At 48.8% G+C, this 20,062-nt stretch overlaps 1 protein-coding gene across 4 annotated transcripts in view; it reads left to right on the top strand.

Moving 5' to 3' along the window:
* Positions 1–20,062, top strand: part of LOC5513157 (fibropellin-1) — a 56,148-nt gene that overhangs the window by 3,325 nt on the left and 32,761 nt on the right. For all 4 annotated transcript variants that reach the window (XM_048724183.1, XM_032382688.2, XM_032382687.2 and 1 more), the window contains exons 4-10: positions 1,535–1,673; positions 3,103–3,153; positions 3,235–3,387; positions 4,460–4,573; positions 18,082–18,195; positions 19,362–19,475; positions 19,557–19,673. In XM_048724183.1, the coding sequence (XP_048580140.1) occupies positions 1,535–1,673; positions 3,103–3,153; positions 3,235–3,387; positions 4,460–4,573; positions 18,082–18,195; positions 19,362–19,475; positions 19,557–19,673 (802 nt within the window). The remainder of the gene's footprint in view (positions 1–1,534; positions 1,674–3,102; positions 3,154–3,234; positions 3,388–4,459; positions 4,574–18,081; positions 18,196–19,361; positions 19,476–19,556; positions 19,674–20,062) is intronic.

Below are 20,062 nucleotides of genomic sequence, written 5' to 3'. Positions count from 1 at the left end.
GGGGCGGGGTGTGGCCACACAAAAAAAGGGGCACAAGCGTATCTTGGGAGGGGCGGGGTGTGGCCACACAAACAAAGGGGCACAAGCGTATCTTGGGAGGGGCGGGGTGTGGCTACACAAAGAAAGGTGCACAAGCGTATCTTGGGAGGGGCGGGGTGTGGCTACACAAAGAAAGGGGCACAAGCGTATCTTGGGAGGGGCGGGGTGTGGCTACACGAAGAAAGGTGCACAAGCGTATCTTGGGAGGGGCGGGGTGTGGCTACACGAAGAAAGGTGCACAAGCGTATCTTGGGAGGGGCGGGGTGTGGCTACACGAAGAAAGGGGCACAAGCGTATCTTGGGAGGGGCGGGGTGTGGCTACACGAAGAAAGGGGCACAAGCGTATCTTGGGAGGGGCGGGGTGTGGCTACACGAAGAAAGGTGCACAAGCGTATCTTGGGAGGGGCGGGGTGTGGCTACACGAAGAAAGGTGCACAAGCGTATCTTGGGAGGGGCGGGGTGTGGCTACACGAAGAAAGGTGCACAAGCGTATCTTGGGAGGGGCGGGGTGTGGCTACACAAAGAAAGGGGCACAAGCGTATCTTGGGAGGGGCGGGGTGTGGCTACACAAAGAAAGGGGCACAAGCGTATCTTGAGAGGGGCGGGGTGTGGCTACACGAAGAAAGAGGCACAAGCGTATCTTGGGAGGGATGCGCATGGAACGCACTGGTTCTTTTCGTATTCGTCGGCAGATTTTTTAAATACCTATGGCATCCCCCATACCACCCCCTCCCCTCCCCCTCCGCACCTGCATAGCTTGCATCTCGGTATTTAGGGGCCTCTGAGTATAGTAAGTGTCGTATGCGCATGCAGGCGCAAAACGAAAAAAAAAAAAAACAAAGTCTAGTGGGGCCGAACAGAGAACCAGATCGTGGCATGCTTCCATTATAACGAGATAACTTCAACACTTACATTCTAAATCCCAAGAGACGACAGTGTGCAAAAGAGCAGATGTTTTTCACACTGCTAAATGTCACGAGAATACGAGCAAGGGTGGGTCTAGGGGTGGGGCGGGTCTAGGGGTGGGGCAGGTCTAGGGGTGGGGCGGGTCTAGGGGTGGGGCGGGTCTAGGGGTGGGCGGGTCTAGGGGTAGGGCGGGTCTAGGGGTGGGGCGGGTCTAGGGGTAAGGCGGGTCTAGGGGTGGGCCGGGTCTAGGGTGGGGCGGGTCTAGGGGTTGGCCAAGCGGGCCCCGACTTTTATTTTCCGATATTTGAATTAAACATTACAAGAAATATTAGATCGACTCCCTAGACTCCCTATTCCCTTGGCCCTAGACTTTCTAAGAAAGACAAGAACTCATGGTGGATTTCGACTCACCAAGATTGTGTCCAGTTCCCGTTTTTCTTTATTTTAATATCTTCTATTGCTTTATTACTTTGTGTGTGTGTGTGTGTGTGTAGTTGGAATGGGGGAAAGCGTTCCTTTGTGGGAAACCTACAAAATCCCTGAAAGTGAATCCTGTTTTAGTCTTGAATATTGTCGTTGCCTCCTTAAGGTGTTTCAAAGGATTACTGGAGCAGATGCATCGGAGCACCTCGTAAATCTTGTGGAGACGCCATATCGCTACGTCAGGTTCCATCCCGTTACGTCAAATGGTGCCGCTTGCATGGGGGTCGAGTTGTACGGATATGGAGGTATTTAATGTGGATGCTGGTTTTGTAAGAATTTACGCAATATCGTCTTAGATTCGGACGCCTACATATTGTTTACCATGAGGAATAGTGAGCACTAGTGGAGATGGTACCACCTTTTACAAAATGCCGAAAGGAGGCGCGACGAAAGACGGGCTGTTATGGGGATTTGCATGGGTCTGTTAAGGGGATTTGTATGGGTCTGTTAAGGGGATTTGTATGAGGATGTTATGGGGATTTGCATGAGGATGTTATGGGGATTTGTATGAGGATGTTATGGGGATTTGCATGGGTCTGTTATGGGGATTTGCATGGGTCTGTTAAGGGGATTTGCATGGGTCTGTTAAGGGAATTTGCATGGGTCTGTTAAGGGGATTTGCATGGGTCTGTTAAGGGGATTTGCATGGGTATGTTAAGGGGATTTGTATTTGTCTGTTAAGGGGATTTGTATGAGGATGTTATGGGGATTTGCATGAGGATGTTATGGGGATTTGTATGAGGATGGTATGGGGATTTGCATGGGTCTGTTATGGGGATTTGCATGAGGATGTTAAGGGGATTTGCATGGGTCTGTTAAGGGGATTTGTATGAGGATGTTATGGGGATTTGCATGAGGATGTTATGGGGATTTGTATGAGGATGTTATGGGGATTTGCATGGGTCTGTAATGGGGATTTGCATGAGGATGTTATGGGGATTTGCATGGGTCTGTTATGGGGATTTGTATGGGTCTGTTATGGGGATTTGCATGGGTCTGTTATGGGGATTTGCATGGGGATGTTATGGGGATTTGCATGAGGATGTTATGGGGATTTGCATGGGTCTGTTATGGGGATTTGTATGGGTCTGTTATGGGGATTTGCATGGGTCTGTTAAGGGGATTTGCATGGGTCTGTTATGGGGATTTGTATGGGTCTGTTATGGGGATTTGCATGGGTCTGTTATGGGGATTTGTATGGGTCTGTTATGGGGATTTGCATGGGTCTGTTAAGGGGATTTGCATGAGGATGGTATGGGAATTTGCATGAGGATGTTATGGGGATTTGTATGAGGATATTATGGGGATTTGTATGGATCTGTTATGGGGATTTGCATGAGGATGTTATGGGGATTTGTATGAGGATGTTATGGGGATTTGTATGAGGTTGTTATGGGGATTTGCATGGGTCTGTTATGGGGATTTGCATGGTTCTGTTATGGGGATTTGCATGGGTCTGTTATGTTGATTTTCATAGGTTGTAAGTCGGTTCTAAAATAGAGAAAATTCGGGTTGAATTGTCCTCTATCTCTGTAGATTCAGCGTTTGCTCTCACAAAGTATTGCTGTTGCCACCTCTATGCAATGCGATACATGCATCACTCATTGCAATGATCTAGTGGCAGTATAATACTTTTGCACGTAACACAGCTCATGAAGATTTCCTGTTTTGTAGAACTTAGTGGAAGTGGGCTTTTGTTTCCCTTGAGAGAGATCCGAATGACAGGTACGTATTTTTAGCAGGCTGGACTTTTACCCAGCTATCTTGGGAGATACAGAAAATTATCTTGCTTTATCTATGCAACAGGGAGTGTGTGTAATCTTCAGACAGATTGTGACAGGATAGCAGGCGCCGAGTGCGCAAGAGAGCTAGGCAAGCCAGGGACTTATTCGTGTAGGTGTAAAACAGGTTACACAGGTCCAAGCGAGTTCCAGGTTGGCGATTCTGCGCAATGTATAGGTAGGAATCCACGACACGACACGTCACACCACGTAAAGACACCATATATATCTGGATATATATACACACCATATATATATATATATATATATATATACAGGTGACTAATTGTTATGTAGCAAATTTGCTGTCGGTAAAGTGAGAAGCCTCCGAAATGGAGTCGGAGTGTTGAGCAGAGCAATATGTGTATCCATGGGGACAAGCAGTATCCATGGGAGCATGCAGTATCCATGGACACAAGCAGTATCCATGGACACAAGCAGTATCCATGGACACAAGCAGTATCCATGGACACAAGCAGTATCCATGGAGACAAGCAGTATCCATGGACACAAGCAGTATCCATGGAGACAAGCAGTATCCATGGACACAAGCAGTATCCATTGGGACAAGCAGTATCCATGAAGACATGCAGTATCCATGAAGACATGCAGTATCCATGGGGACATGCAGTATCAATGGGGACATGCAGTATCAATGGGGACATGCAGTATCCATGGGGACATGCAGTATCCATGGGGAAATGCAGTATCAATGGGGACATGCAGTATCCATAGGGACATGCAGTATCAATGGGGACATGCAGTATCCATGGACACAAGCAGTATCCATGGGGACATGCAGTATCCATGGAGACAAGCAGTATCCATGGGGACAACAGTATCAATGGGTTTCTTCACCCTGCATTTCGTAAAGAAGGTTATTTAAATTGAAATTCGACTATTTAGCAGTTGCGTGAGGAAACCTGAAATACCTGAAACCTGAAAAACCTGAAAGTGTCCCTGAAATCAATTTTAGCTGAATGAATCATCACGCTGCTCCGCTCAACACTCCCAACTCCGGTAACTTAGACACCGGAAACTTGGACTCCGGGAACTTGGAACTGTTTTACCGTTTACCGACAGCCGTAGCAATTTTCATTTGCCAACTATATTTGTCATACATAACAAGCAAAAAGATAGATAACGGTTTTAATTTTATTCAAATGCTCGAAACTTTTACTGTTTGTGTGAAACTGTTTCGACAGTGAAACAGTTTCATCTAATTGTTGGATGTCCAATTGTTCCCGTAGATATAAATGAGTGTACAAATAACCCGTGTGCGAATGGAGGAATGTGTGCTAACACCGAAGGCAGCTATAAATGCCACTGCCCAGCATCGTGGACGGGACCCGCATGTTTCCAAGGTAACACAGCAACCCTCGTATAATTTTTGTTAGTTTATGCTCGTCGACGTGCTCATGTCGATGTTTTCCCCATCGCATGCTCATGTCGATGTGTTCCCCATCACGTGCTGATGTCGATGTGTTTCCCCATCGCGTGCTCATGTCGATGTATTCCATACCGTGTGCTCATGTCGATGTGTTCCACATCGCGAGCTCAGGTCGATGTGTTTCCCATCACGTACTCATATCGATGTGTTTTCCATCGCGTGCTCATGTCGATGTTTTCCCCATCGCGTGTTCATGTCGGTGTTTTCCTATCACGTGCTCATGTCGATGTGTCCCCCAATCCATGCTCATGTCGATGTCTTACCTATCACGTGCTCATGTCGATGTGTTCCCCATCGTGTGCTCATGTCGATATTTTCCCCATCGCATGTTCATGTCGGTGTTTTTCCTATCACGTGCTCATGTCAATGTGTCCCCAAATCCATGCTCATGTCGATGTTTTCCATATCACGTGCTCATGTCGATGTGTTCCCCATCGCGTGCTGATGTCGATATGTTCCCCATCGCGTGCTCATGTCGATGTGTTTCCCATCAAGTGCTCATGTCGATGTGTTCACCATCACGTGCTCATGTCGATGTGTTTCCCATCGCGTGCTCATGTCGATGTGTTTCCCATCGCGTGCTCATGTCGATGTGTTCCCCATTGTCTGCTCATGTCGATGTGTTCCCCATCACGTGCTCATGCCGATTTGTTCCCCATCACGTGCTCATGTCGATGTGTTCCTCATAGCGTGCTAATGTCGATGTGTTTCCCATCACGTGCTCATGTCGATGTGTTCACCATCACGTGCTCAAGTCGATGTGTTTCCCATCGCGTGCTCATGTCGATCTGTTTCCCATCACGTGCTCATGTCGATGTCTTCCACATTGCGTGCTCATGTCGATGTTTTCCCCTTTGCGTGCTCATGTCGATGTATTCCATATTGTGTGCTCATGTCGATGTGTTCCCCATTGTCTGCTCATGTCGATGTGTTCCCCATCATGTGCTCATGCCGATTTGTTCCCCATCACGTGCTCATGTCGATGTGTTCCTCATAGCGTGCTAATGTCGATGTGTTTCCCATCACGTGCTCATGTCGATGTTTTCCCCTTTGCGTGCTCATGTCGATGTGTTTCCCATCGCGTGCTCATGTCGATGTGTTTCCCATCACGTGCTCATGTCGATGTCTTCCACATTGCGTGCTCATGTCGATGTTTTCCCCTTTGCGTGCTCATGTCGATGTATTCCATATCGTGTGCTCATGTCGATGTGTTCCACATCGCATGCTCATGTCGATGTGTTCCCCATCACGTGCTCATGTCGATCTGTTCCTCATAGCGTGCTAATGTCGATGTGTTTGCCATCACATGCGCATGTCGACGTGTTTTTCATCGCGGGCTCATGTCGATGTGTTCCACATTGCGTGCTCATGTCGATGTTTTCCCCATCGCGTGCTCATGTCGATGTATTCCATATCGTGTGCTCATGTCGATGTGTTCCCCATCGCATGTTCATGTCGGTGTTTTCCATATCACGTGCTCATATCGATGTGTTCCTCATCGCGTGCTCATTTCAATGTATTCCCCATGGCGTGTTCATGTCGATGTTTTCCCTATCACGTACTCATGTCTATGTGTTCCCCATCGCGTGCTCATGTCGATGTTTTCCCATCGTGTGCTCATGTCGATATTTTCCCCATCGCATGTTCATGTCGGTGTTTTTCCTATCACGTGCTCATGTCAATGTGTCCCCAAATCCATGCTCATGTCGATGTTTTCCATATCACGTGCTCATGTCGATGTGTTCCCCATCGCGTGCTGATGTCGATATGTTCCCCATCGCGTGCTCATGTCGATGTGTTTCCCATCAAGTGCTCATGTCGATGTGTTCACCATCACGTGCTCATGTCGATGTGTTTCCCATCGCGTGCTCATGTCGATGTGTTTCCCATCGCGTGCTCATGTCGATGTGTTCCCCATTGTCTGCTCATGTCGATGTGTTCCCCATCACGTGCTCATGCCGATTTGTTCCCCATCACGTGCTCATGTCGATGTGTTCCTCATAGCGTGCTAATGTCGATGTGTTTCCCATCACGTGCTCATGTCGATGTGTTCACCATCACGTGCTCAAGTCGATGTGTTTCCCATCGCGTGCTCATGTCGATCTGTTTCCCATCACGTGCTCATGTCGATGTCTTCCACATTGCGTGCTCATGTCGATGTTTTCCCCTTTGCGTGCTCATGTCGATGTATTCCATATTGTGTGCTCATGTCGATGTGTTCCCCATTGTCTGCTCATGTCGATGTGTTCCCCATCATGTGCTCATGCCGATTTGTTCCCCATCACGTGCTCATGTCGATGTGTTCCTCATAGCGTGCTAATGTCGATGTGTTTCCCATCACGTGCTCATGTCGATGTTTTCCCCTTTGCGTGCTCATGTCGATGTGTTTCCCATCGCGTGCTCATGTCGATGTGTTTCCCATCACGTGCTCATGTCGATGTCTTCCACATTGCGTGCTCATGTCGATGTTTTCCCCTTTGCGTGCTCATGTCGATGTATTCCATATCGTGTGCTCATGTCGATGTGTTCCACATCGCATGCTCATGTCGATGTGTTCCCCATCACGTGCTCATGTCGATCTGTTCCTCATAGCGTGCTAATGTCGATGTGTTTGCCATCACATGCGCATGTCGACGTGTTTTTCATCGCGGGCTCATGTCGATGTGTTCCACATTGCGTGCTCATGTCGATGTTTTCCCCATCGCGTGCTCATGTCGATGTATTCCATATCGTGTGCTCATGTCGATGTGTTCCCCATCGCATGTTCATGTCGGTGTTTTCCATATCACGTGCTCATATCGATGTGTTCCTCATCGCGTGCTCATTTCAATGTATTCCCCATGGCGTGTTCATGTCGATGTTTTCCCTATCACGTACTCATGTCTATGTGTTCCCCATCGCGTGCTCATGTCGATGTTTTCCCCATAGCGTGTTCATGTCGATTTGTTCCCTATCACGTGCTCATGTCGATGTGTTCCCCAATCCATGCTCCTGTCGATGTGTTTCCCACCACGTGCTCATGTCGATGTGTTCCACATCACGTGCTCATGTAAATGTGTTTCCCATTACGTGCTCATGTCGATGTGTTCCCCATCGCGTGCTGATGTCGATATTTTCCCCATCGCGTGCTCATGTCGATGTGTTTCCCATCAAGTGCTCATGTCGATGTGTTCCCCATCACGTGCTCATGTCGATGTGTTCACCATCACGTGCTCAAGTCGATGTGTTTCCCATCGCGTGCTCATGTCGATGTGTTTCCCATCGCGTGCTCATGTCGATGTGTTCCCCATTATCTGCTCATGTCGATGTGTTCCCCATCATGTGCTCATGTCGATGTGTTCCCCATCGGATGCTCATGCCGATGTGTTCCCTATCGCGTGTTCATGTCGATGTGTTCCACATCGCATGCTCATGTCGATTTGTTCCCCATCACGTGCTCATGTCGATGTGTTCCTCATAGCGTGCTAATGTCGATGTGTTTCCCATCACGTGCGCATGTCGACGTGTTTTTCATCGCGGGCTCATGTCGATGTGTTCCCCACCGCGTGTTCATGTCGATGTGTCCCCCATCACGTGCTCAGGTCGATGTGTTTCCCATCGCGTGCTCATGTCGATGTGATTCCCATCGCTTGCTCATGTCGATGTGTTCCCCATTATCTGCTAATGTCGATGTGTTTCCCATCACGTGCGCATGTCGATGTGTTCCACATCGCATGCTCATGTCGATTTGTTCCCCACCGCGTGTTCATGTCGATGTGTCCCCCATCACGTGCTCAGGTCGATGTGTTTCCCATCGCGTGCTCATGTCGATGTGATTCCCATAGCTTCCTCATGTCGATGTGTCCCCATCGCAGGCTGATGTCGATGTGTTCCCCATCGCGTGTTCATGTCGATGTGTTCCCCATCGTGTGCTCATGTCGATGTGTTTCCCATCACGTGCTCATGTCGATGTGATTCCCATCGCTTGCTCATGTCGATGTGTTCACCATCGTGTGCTCATGTCGATGTATTCCATATCGTGTGCTCATGTCGATGTGTTCCACATCGCGTGTTCATGTCGATGTGTTCCCCATCGCGTGTTCATGTCGATGTGGTCCCTATCGCATGCTCATGTCGAAGTCTCCCCATCGCAAGCTGATGTCGATGTGTTTCCTATCACGTGCTAATATCGATGTGATTCCCATCGCTTGCTCATGTCGATGTGTTCCCCATTGCGTGTTCATGTCGATGTGTTCCCCATGGCGTGTTCATGTCGATGTGTTCCCAATAGTGTGCTCATGTCGATGTGTTTCTCATCACGTAGTCATGTCGATGTGTTCCCCATCGTGTGCTCATGTCGATGTGTTCCCCATCGCATGCTCATGTCGATGTGTCCCCATCGCAGGCTGATGTCGATGTGTTTCCTATCACGTGCTCATGTCGATGTGATTCCCATCGCTTGCTCATGTCGATGTGTTCCCCATAGCGTGCTCATGTCGATGTGTTTCCCATCACGTGCTCATGTCGATATGTTCCCCATCACGTGCTCATGTCGATGTGTTCCCAATCGTGTGCTCATGTCAATGTGTTTCCAATCACGTAATCATGTCGATGTGTTCCCCATCGTGTGCTCATGTCGATGTGTTCCCCATCACGTGCTGATGTCGATGTGTTTCCCCTCACGTGCTCATGCCGATGTGTTTCCCATCGCGTGCTCATGCCGATGTGTTCCCCATCGCGTGCTCATGTCGATGTGTTTCCCATCACGTGCTCATGTCGATGTGTTCCCCATCACGTGCTCATGTCGATGTGTTCCCAATCGTGTGCTCATGTCAATGTGTTTCCAATCACGTAATCATGTCGATGTGTTCCCCATCGTGTGCTCATGTCGATGTGTTCCCCATCACGTGCTGATGTCGATGTGTTTCCCCTCACGTGCTCATGTCGATGTGTTTCCCATCGCGTGCTCATGTCGATGTGTTCCACATTGCGAGCTCAGGTCGATGTGTTTCCCATCACGTACTCATATCGATGTGTTTTCCATCGCGTGCTCATGGCGATGTTTTCCCCATCGCGTGTTCATGTCGGTGTTTTCCTATCACGTGCTCATGTCGATGTGTCCCCAAATACATGCTCATGTCGATGTTTTCCATATCACGTGCTCATGTCTATGTGTTTCCCATCGCGTGCTCATTTCAATGTATTCCCCATGGCGTGTTCATGTCGATGTTTTCCCTATCAGGTACTCATGTCTATGTGTTCCCCATCGCGTGCTCATGTCGATGTTTTCCCCATAGCGTGTTCATGTCGATGTGTTCCCTATCACGTGCTCATGTCGATGTGTTCCCCAATGCATGCTCCATGTCGATGTGTTTCCCACCACGTGCTCATGTCGATATGTTCTCCATCGCGTGCTCATGTCGATGTGTTTCCCATCAAGTGCTCATATCGATGTGTTCCCCATCACGCGCTAATGTCGATGTGTTCACCATCACGTGCTCATGTCGATGTGTTTCCTCATCGCGTGCTCATGTCGATGTGTTTCCCATCGCGTGCTCATGCCGATGTGTTTCCCATCACGTGCTCATGTCGATGTGTTTCACATCACGTGCTCATGTCTATGTGTTCCCCACCACGTGCTCATGTCGATGTGTTCCTCATCGCGTGCTCATGTCGATGTGTTTCCCATCGCGTGCTCATGTCGATGTGGCTCCCATCACTTGCTCATGTCAATGTGTTCCCCATCGCGTGTTCATGTCGATGTGTCCCCTATCGTGTGCTCATGTCGATGTGTTCCTCATCGCGTGCTCATGTCGATGTGTTCCCCATCTCGGGCTGATGTCGATGTGTTTCCTATCACGTGCTCATGTTGATGTGTTCCTCATCGCGTGCTCATGTCGATGTGTTCCCCATCGCGGGCTGATGTCGATGTGTTTCCTATCACGTGCTCATGTCGATTTGTTCCCCAATCCATGCTCATGTCGATGTGTTTCCCATCACGTGCTCATGTCGATGTGTTTCCAATCACGTGCTCATGTCGATGTTTTTTCCATCACGTGCTCATGTCGATGTGTTCTTCATCGCGGGCTCATGTCGATGTGTTTCGCATCACGTCCTCATATCGATGTGTTCAACATCGCGTGCTCATGTCTATGTGTTATACATCGCGTGCTCATGTCGATGTGTTTCTGATCGCGTGCTCATGTCGATGTGTTCCTGGTCGCGTGGTCATGTCGATGTGTTCCCCATCGCGTGTTCATGTCGATGTTTTCCCTATCACGTGCTCATGTCGATGTGTTCCCCAATCCATGCTTATGTCGATGTGTTTCCCACCACGTGCTCATGTCGATGTGTTCCTCATCGCGTGCTCATGTCGATGTTTTCCGCATCGCGGGCTGATGTCGATGTGTTTCCCATCACGTGCTCATGTCGATGTTTTCCGCATCGCGTGCTCATGTCTATGTGTTCTACATCGCGTGCTCATGTCGATGTGTTTTTGATCGCGTGCTCATGCCGATGTGTTCCCCATTATGTGTCCATGTCGATGTGTTCCCCATCGCGTGTTCATGTCGATGTGTTCCCCATCGCGGGCTGATGTAGATGTGTTCCACATCACGTGCTCATGTCGATGTGTTCCCCATAACGTGCTCATGTCGATGTGTTTCCCATCACGTGCTCATGTCGATGTGGCTCCCATCACGTGCTCATGCCGATGTGTTCCCCATTATATGCTCATGTTGATGTGTTCCCCATCATGTGCTTATGTCGATGTGTTCCCCATCGCATGGTCATGTCGATGTGTTCCCCATCGCGTGTTTATGTCGATGTGTCCCCTATCGTGTGCTCATGTCGATGTGTTCCTCATCGCGTGCTCATGTCGATGTGTTCCCCATCTCGGGCTGATGTCGATGTGTTTCCGATCACGTGCTCATGTCGATGTGTTTTCCATCACGTGCTCATGTCGATGTGTTCTTCATCGCGGGCTCATGTCGATGTGTTTTCCATCACGTGCTAATGTCGGTGTGTTCCACATCGCGTGCTCATGTCTATGTGTTCTACATCGCGTGCTCATGTCGATGTGTTCCTCATCGCGTGCTCATGTCGATGTGTTCCCCATCTCGGGCTGATGTCGATGTGTTTCCGATCACGTGCTCATGTCGATGTGTTTTCCATCACGTGCTCATGTCGATGTGTTCTTCATCGCGGGCTCATGTCGATGTGTTTCCCATCACGTGCTAATGTCGATGTGTTCCACATCGCGTGCTCATGTCTATGTGTTCTACATCGCGTGCTCATGTCGATGTGTTTCTGATCGCGTGCTCATGCCGATGTGTTCCCCATTATGTGTCCATGTCGATGTGTTCCCCATCGCGTGTTCATGTCGATGTGTTTCCCATCGCGGGCTGATGTCGATGTGTTTCCTATCACGTGCTCATGTCGATGTGTTCCTTATCGCGTGCTCATGTCGATGTTTTCCGCATCGCGGGCTGATGTCGATGTGTTTCCCATCACGTGCTCATGTAGATGTGTTCCACATCGCGTGCTCATGTCGATGTGTTCCCCATCACGTGTTCATGTCGATGTGTCCCCCATCACGTGCTCAGGTCGATGTGTTTCCCATCGCGTGCTCATGTCGATGTGATTCCCATCGCTTGCTCATGTCGATGTGTTCCCCATTATCTGCTCATGTCGATGTATTCCCCATCATGTGCTCATGTCGATGTGTTCCCCATCGCATGCTCATGTCGATGTGTTCCTTATCGCGTGTTCATGTCGATGTGTTCCACATCGCATGCTCATGTCGATTTGTTCCCCACCGCGTGTTCATGTCGATGTGTCCCCCATCACGTGCTCAGGTCGATGTGTTTCCCATCGCGTGCTCATGTCGATGTGATTCCCATAGCTTCCTCATGTCGATGTGTCCCCATCGCAGGCTGATGTCGATGTGTTCCCCATCGCGTGTTCATGTCGATGTGTTCCCCATCGTGTGCTCATGTCGATGTGTTTCCCATCACGTGCTCATGTCGATGGGATTCCCATCGCTTGCTCATGTCGATGTGTTCCCCATAGCGTGCTCATGTCGATGTGTTTCCCATCACGTGCTCATGCCGATGTGTTCCCCATTGCGTGTTCATGTCGATGTGTTCCCCATCGCGTGTTCATGTCGATGTGTTCCCCATCGTGTGCTCATGTCGATGTGTTTCCCAGCACGTAATCATGTCGATGTGTTCCCCATCGTGTGCTCATGTCGATGTATTCCATATCGTGTGCTCATGTCGATGTGTTCCACATCGCGTGTTCATGTCGATGTGTTCCCCATCGCGTGTTCATGTCGATGTGGTCCCTATCGCATGCTCATGTCGAAGTCTCCCCATCGCAAGCTGATGTCGATGTGTTTCCTATCACGTGCTAATATCGATGTGATTCCCATCGCTTGCTCATGTCGATGTGTTCCCCATTGCGTGTTCATGTCGATGTGTTCCCCATGGCGTGTTCATGTCGATGTGTTCCCAATAGTGTGCTCATGTCGATGTGTTTCTCATCACGTAGTCATGTCGATGTGTTCCCCATCGTGTGCTCATGTCGATGTGTTCCCCATCGCATGCTCATGTCGATGTGTCCCCATCGCAGGCTGATGTCGATGTGTTTCCTATCACGTGCTCATGTCGATGTGATTCCCATCGCTTGCTCATGTCGATGTGTTCCCCATAGCGTGCTCATGTCGATGTGTTTCCCATCACGTGCTCATGTCGATATGTTCCCCATCACGTGCTCATGTCGATGTGTTCCCAATCGTGTGCTCATGTCAATGTGTTTCCAATCACGTAATCATGTCGATGTGTTCCCCATCGTGTGCTCATGTCGATGTGTTCCCCATCACGTGCTGATGTCGATGTGTTTCCCCTCACGTGCTCATGCCGATGTGTTTCCCATCGCGTGCTCATGCCGATGTGTTCCCCATCGCGTGCTCATGTCGATGTGTTTCCCATCACGTGCTCATGTCGATGTGTTCCCCATCACGTGCTCATGTCGATGTGTTCCCAATCGTGTGCTCATGTCAATGTGTTTCCAATCACGTAATCATGTCGATGTGTTCCCCATCGTGTGCTCATGTCGATGTGTTCCCCATCACGTGCTGATGTCGATGTGTTTCCCCTCACGTGCTCATGTCGATGTGTTTACCATCGCGTGCTCATGTCGATGTGTTCCACATTGCGAGCTCAGGTCGATGTGTTTCCCATCACGTACTCATATCGATGTGTTTTCCATCGCGTGCTCATGGCGATGTTTTCCCCATCGCGTGTTCATGTCGGTGTTTTCCTATCACGTGCTCATGTCGATGTGTCCCCAAATACATGCTCATGTCGATGTTTTCCATATCACGTGCTCATGTCTATGTGTTTCCCATCGCGTGCTCATTTCAATGTATTCCCCATGGCGTGTTCATGTCGATGTTTTCCCTATCAGGTACTCATGTCTATGTGTTCCCCATCGCGTGCTCATGTCGATGTTTTCCCCATAGCGTGTTCATGTCGATGTGTTCCCTATCACGTGCTCATGTCGATGTGTTCCCCAATGCATGCTCCATGTCGATGTGTTTCCCACCACGTGCTCATGTCGATATGTTCTCCATCGCGTGCTCATGTCGATGTGTTTCCCATCAAGTGCTCATATCGATGTGTTCCCCATCACGCGCTAATGTCGATGTGTTCACCATCGCGTGCTCATGTCGATGTTTTCCCCATAGCGTGTTCATGTCGATGTGTTTCCTATCACGTGCTCATGTCGATGTGTTCTTCATCGCGGGCTCATGTCGATGTGTTTCGCATCACGTCCTCATATCGATGTGTTCAACATCGCGTGCTCATGTCTATGTGTTATACATCGCGTGCTCATGTCGATGTGTTTCTGATCGCGTGCTCATGTCGATGTGTTCCTGGTCGCGTGGTCATGTCGATGTGTTCCCCATCGCGTGTTCATGTCGATGTTTTCCCTATCACGTGCTCATGTCGATGTGTTCCCCAATCCATGCTTATGTCGATGTGTTTCCCACCACGTGCTCATGTCGATGTGTTCCTCATCGCGTGCTCATGTCGATGTTTTCCGCATCGCGGGCTGATGTCGATGTGTTTCAAATCACGTGCTCATGTCGATGTTTTCCGCATCGCGTGCTCATGTCTATGTGTTCTACATCGCGTGCTCATGTCGATGTGTTTTTGATCGCGTGCTCATGCCGATGTGTTCCCCATTATGTGTCCATGTCGATGTGTTCCCCATCGCGTGTTCATGTCGATGTGTTCCCCATCGCGGGCTGATGTAGATGTGTTCCACATCACGTGCTCATGTCGATGTGTTCCCCATAACGTGCTCATGTCGATGTGTTTCCCATCACGTGCTCATGTCGATGTGGCTCCCATCACGTGCTCATGCCGATGTGTTCCCCATTATATGCTCATGTTGATGTGTTCCCCATCATGTGCTTATGTCGATGTGTTCCCCATCGCATGGTCATGTCGATGTGTTCCCCATCGCGTGTTTATGTCGATGTGTCCCCTATCGTGTGCTCATGTCGATGTGTTCCTCATCGCGTGCTCATGTCGATGTGTTCCCCATCTCGGGCTGATGTCGATGTGTTTCCGATCACGTGCTCATGTCGATGTGTTTTCCATCACGTGCTCATGTCGATGTGTTCTTCATCGCGGGCTCATGTCGATGTGTTTTCCATCACGTGCTAATGTCGGTGTGTTCCACATCGCGTGCTCATGTCTATGTGTTCTACATCGCGTGCTCATGTCGATGTGTTCCTCATCGCGTGCTCATGTCGATGTGTTCCCCATCTCGGGCTGATGTCGATGTGTTTCCGATCACGTGCTCATGTCGATGTGTTTTCCATCACGTGCTCATGTCGATGTGTTCTTCATCGCGGGCTCATGTCGATGTGTTTCCCATCACGTGCTAATGTCGATGTGTTCCACATCGCGTGCTCATGTCTATGTGTTCTACATCGCGTGCTCATGTCGATGTGTTTCTGATCGCGTGCTCATGCCGATGTGTTCCCCATTATGTGTCCATGTCGATGTGTTCCCCATCGCGTGTTCATGTCGATGTGTTCCCCATCGCGGGCTGATGTCGATGTGTTTCCTATCACGTGCCCATGTCGATGTGTTCCTTATCGCGTGCTCATGTCGATGTTTTCCGCATCGCGGGCTGATGTCGATGTGTTTCCCATCACGTGCTCATGTAGATGTGTTCCACATCGCGTGCTCATGTCGATGTGTTCCCCATCGCGTGCTCATGTCGATGTGTTCCCCATAACGTGCTCATGTCGATGTGTTTCCCATCACGTGCTCATGTCGATGTGGCTCCCATCACGTGCTCATGCCGATGTGTTCCCCATTATGTGCTCATGTTGATGTGTTCCCCATCATGTGCTCATGTCGATGTGTTCCCCATCGCATGGTCATGTCGATGTGTTCCCCATCGCGTGTTTATGTCGATGTGTCCCCTATCGTGTGCTCATGTCGATGTGTTCCTCATCGCGTGCTCATGTCGATGTGTTCCCCATCTCGGGCTGATGTCGATGTGTTTCCGATCACGTGCTCACGTCGATGTGTTTTCCATCACGTGCTCATGTCGATGTGTTCTTCATCGCGGGCTCATGTCGATGTGTTTTCCATCACGTGCTAATGTCGGTGTGTTCCACATCGCGTGCTCATGTCTATGTGTTCTACATCGCGTGCTCATGTCGATGTGTTTCTGATCGCGTGCTCATGCCGATGTGTTCCCCATTATGTGTCCATGTCGATGTGTTCCCCATCGCATGTTCATGTCGATGTGTTCCCCATCGCGGGCTGATGTCGATGTGTTTCCTATCACGTGCTCATGTCGATGTGTTCCTCATCGCGGGCTCATGTCAATGTGTTCCCCATCGCGGGCTGATGTCGATGTGTTTCCTATCACGTGCTCATGTCGATTTGTTCCTCATCGCGTGCTCATGTCGATGTTTCCCATCGCGTTCTCATGTCGATGTGTTTCCCATCGCGTTCTCATGTCGATGTGTTTCTCACCACGTGCTCATGTCGATGTGTTTCCCCTCACGTGCTCATGTCGATGTGTTTCTCATCGCGTGCTCATGTCGATGTTTTCCCTATCACGTGCTCATGTCGATGTGTTCCCCTCACGTGCTCATGTCGATGTGTTTCCCCTCACGTGCTCATGTCGATGTGTTTCCCATCGCGTGCTAATGTCGATGTTTTCCCTATCACGTGCTCATGTCGATGTGTTCCCCATCGCGTGCTAATGTCGATGTTTTCCCTATATCGTGCTCATGTTGATGTGTTCCCCATCGCGTGTTCGTGTCAATGTTTTCCCTATCACGTGCTCATGTCGATGTGTTCCCCAATCCATGCTCATGTCGATGTGTTTCCCACCACTTGCTCATGTTGATGTGCTTTACATCGCATGCTCATGTCGATGTGTTCCTCATCGCGTGCTCATGTCGATGTGTTCCACATCGCGTGCTCATGTCGATGTGTTTCTCATCGCGTGCTCATGTCGATGTGTTCCCCTCACGTGGTCATGTCGATGTGTTTCCTATCACGTGCTCATGTCGATGTGGTTCCCATCTCATGCTCATGTCGATGTGTTTCCCATCGCGTGGTCATGTCGATGTGTTCCCCATCACGTGCTCATGTCGATGTGGTTCCCATCTCATGCTCATGTCGATGTGTTTCCCATCGCGTGTTCATGTCGATGTGTTCCCATCACGTGTTCACGTCGATGTGTTCCCCATCGCGTGTTCATATCGTTGTGTTCCCCATCGCGTGTTCATGTCGATGTGTTCCCTATCGTGTTCTCATGTCGATGTGTTCCCCATCGCGTGCTCATGTCGATGTGCTCCCCAACTCGGGCGGATGTCGATGTGCTTCCTAACACGTGCTCATGTCGATGTGTTCCTCATCGCGTGCTCATGTCGATGTGTTCCCCATCGCGGGCTGATGTCGATGTGTTTCCTATCACGTGCTCATGTCGATTTGTTCCACATCGCATACACATTTCGATGTGTTCCCCAATCCTTGCTCATGTCGATGTGTTTCCCACCACGTGCTCATGTCGATGTTTTCCACATCGCGTGCTCATGTCGATGTGTTCCTCAACGCGTGCTCATGTCGATGTGTTCCCCATCACGTGCTAATGTTGATGTGTTCCAAATCGCGGGCTCATATCGATGTGTTCCCCATCATCTGCTCATGTCGACGTGTTTCTCATCGCGTCCTCATGTCGATGTGTTTATTTGTTTTATTAGTTTGTTTTTATAAGTTTAAATAATAAGAGATTCGTGGAATATTTAACGGTTTTTTGTAGAATTTCATAGATTCCTAGTTATCTTCTTCATAAAAATTTAGAGTGGACGCTCCACAATGAAAGTCATTGCCATTGCAGATGTGGATGAGTGTGTGAATGATCTCTGTGCCCATGGTGGCACCTGCACCAATTACCCCGGGAGCTACAGCTGCGCATGCGTAACCGGATGGAAAGGGACACACTGCAGCCAAGGTCGCGTCCTTATTTTCTTCTATTTTAGTGCATGCTCGGTTTACCACCGAAGGTCGCCTTAATTCCATCATCTCCTTCTATTTTAGTGCATGATCGGTTTACCAGCAAAGGTCGCGTTCATTCCATCATTTCCTTCTGTTTTAGTGCATGCTTGGTTTACCAGCGAAGGTCGCGTTCATTCCATCATCTCCTTTTTTGGTGCATGCTCGGTTTACCAGCGAAGGTCGCGTTCATTTCATCATCTCCTTCTGATTTAGTGCATGATCGGTTTATGAGCAAAGGTCACGTTCATTCCATCATCTCCTTCTATTTTAGTGCATGCTCGGTTTACCAGCGAAGGTCGCGTTCATTCCATCATCTCCTTCTATTTTAGTGCATGCTCGGTTTACCAGCGAAGGTCGCGTTCATTCCATCATCTCCTTTTTTGGTGCATGATCGGTTCACCAGCAAAGGTCGCGTTCATTCCATCATTTCCTTCTGTTTTAGTGCATGCTTGGTTTACCACCGAAGGTCGCGTTCATCTCATCATCTCCTTCTATTTTAGTGCATGCTCGGTTTACCAGCAAAGGTCGCGTTCATTCCATCATCTCATTCTATTTTAGTGCATGCTCGGTTTACCAGCAAAGGTCACGTTCATTCCATCATCTCCTTCTATTTTAGTGCATGATCGGTTTACCGGCAAAGGTCGCGTTCATTCCATCATCTCCTTCTATTTTACTGCGTGCTCGGTTTACCAGCAAAGGTCGCGTTCATTCCATCTTTTCCTTCTATTTTAGTGCATGCTCGGTTTACAAGCGAAGGTCGCGTTCATTCCATCATCTCCTTCTATTTTAGTGCATGCTCGGTTTACCAGCAAAAGTCGCGTTCATTCCATCATTTCCTTCTTTTTTAGTGCATGCTCGGTTTACCACCGAAGGTCGCGTTCATTCCATCATCTCATTCTATTTTAGTGCATGCTCGGTTTACAGATGAAGATGATGTGATCTGTGTGTAGTATTTTTTTGTGATCTTTATGCTTGTTGAATACTATATGTGGTGAATGTATTTGTGTGATTGGTGAATATGTGAGTCGTGCTCGTGGTGAATATTGCGATCTGTGTTTGGGGATAACCCTCCTTCCCTTGCACACACACCAGCAATTACTAAAGGGTTGTTTTGGTCCTCAGATGCGGATGAATGTGCCCTCAAGCCTTGTGCTTATGGTGGGTCATGTGTCAACACTATGGGTAGTTACCAGTGCTTATGTACGGCGCAGTGGCAGGGTCCTACGTGTACCACTGGTATGTCAATACAATAGCAAAGCAGTATTGAAGAGGTTCATCTTATTATAGATTATGCAGTTGATAAATATTTTATTCCAGACGTGAACGAATGCGCTGCAAGCCCGCCTTGTGTGAATGGAGGCTCGTGCACGAATACCGCGGGTGATTACCATTGCGCATGCGTGCAAGGGTGGATGGGTAAAAACTGCGGACAAGGTAACAGCCTGTATGTAGCAAATATATATATATATATATATATATATATATATATATATATATATATATATATATATATATATATATATATATATATAGCTATTTTTATTCATGAAATATGAATATTTTTGTTTTCTATTACGTCATCGGTTACGTCACACATCATTGCCTTTCTTGCTGGCAACCCTTTGACACCTTTACAATGTTCTCTTCATGAAATATGAATATTTTTTTTATTTTGATGACGTTAGCATATTTCTGGTTTTAGTGACGTCACTGATCACGTCACAGATTATGTTACCGCAGATTTACACCCCTCTGTACACATGCATGACAGCTACCAAGTTTGGTTGTCATACGATGTTTTCTTGGGACGGATGGACGGACAT

Source organism: Nematostella vectensis, chromosome 2, assembly GCF_932526225.1.
Source record: "Nematostella vectensis chromosome 2, jaNemVect1.1, whole genome shotgun sequence".
In the NCBI taxonomy this organism is placed as follows: domain Eukaryota; kingdom Metazoa; phylum Cnidaria; class Anthozoa; order Actiniaria; family Edwardsiidae; genus Nematostella; species Nematostella vectensis.
The sequence above is the reverse complement of the archived record's forward strand: the minus strand, read 5'-3'. Positions and strand labels throughout refer to the sequence as shown.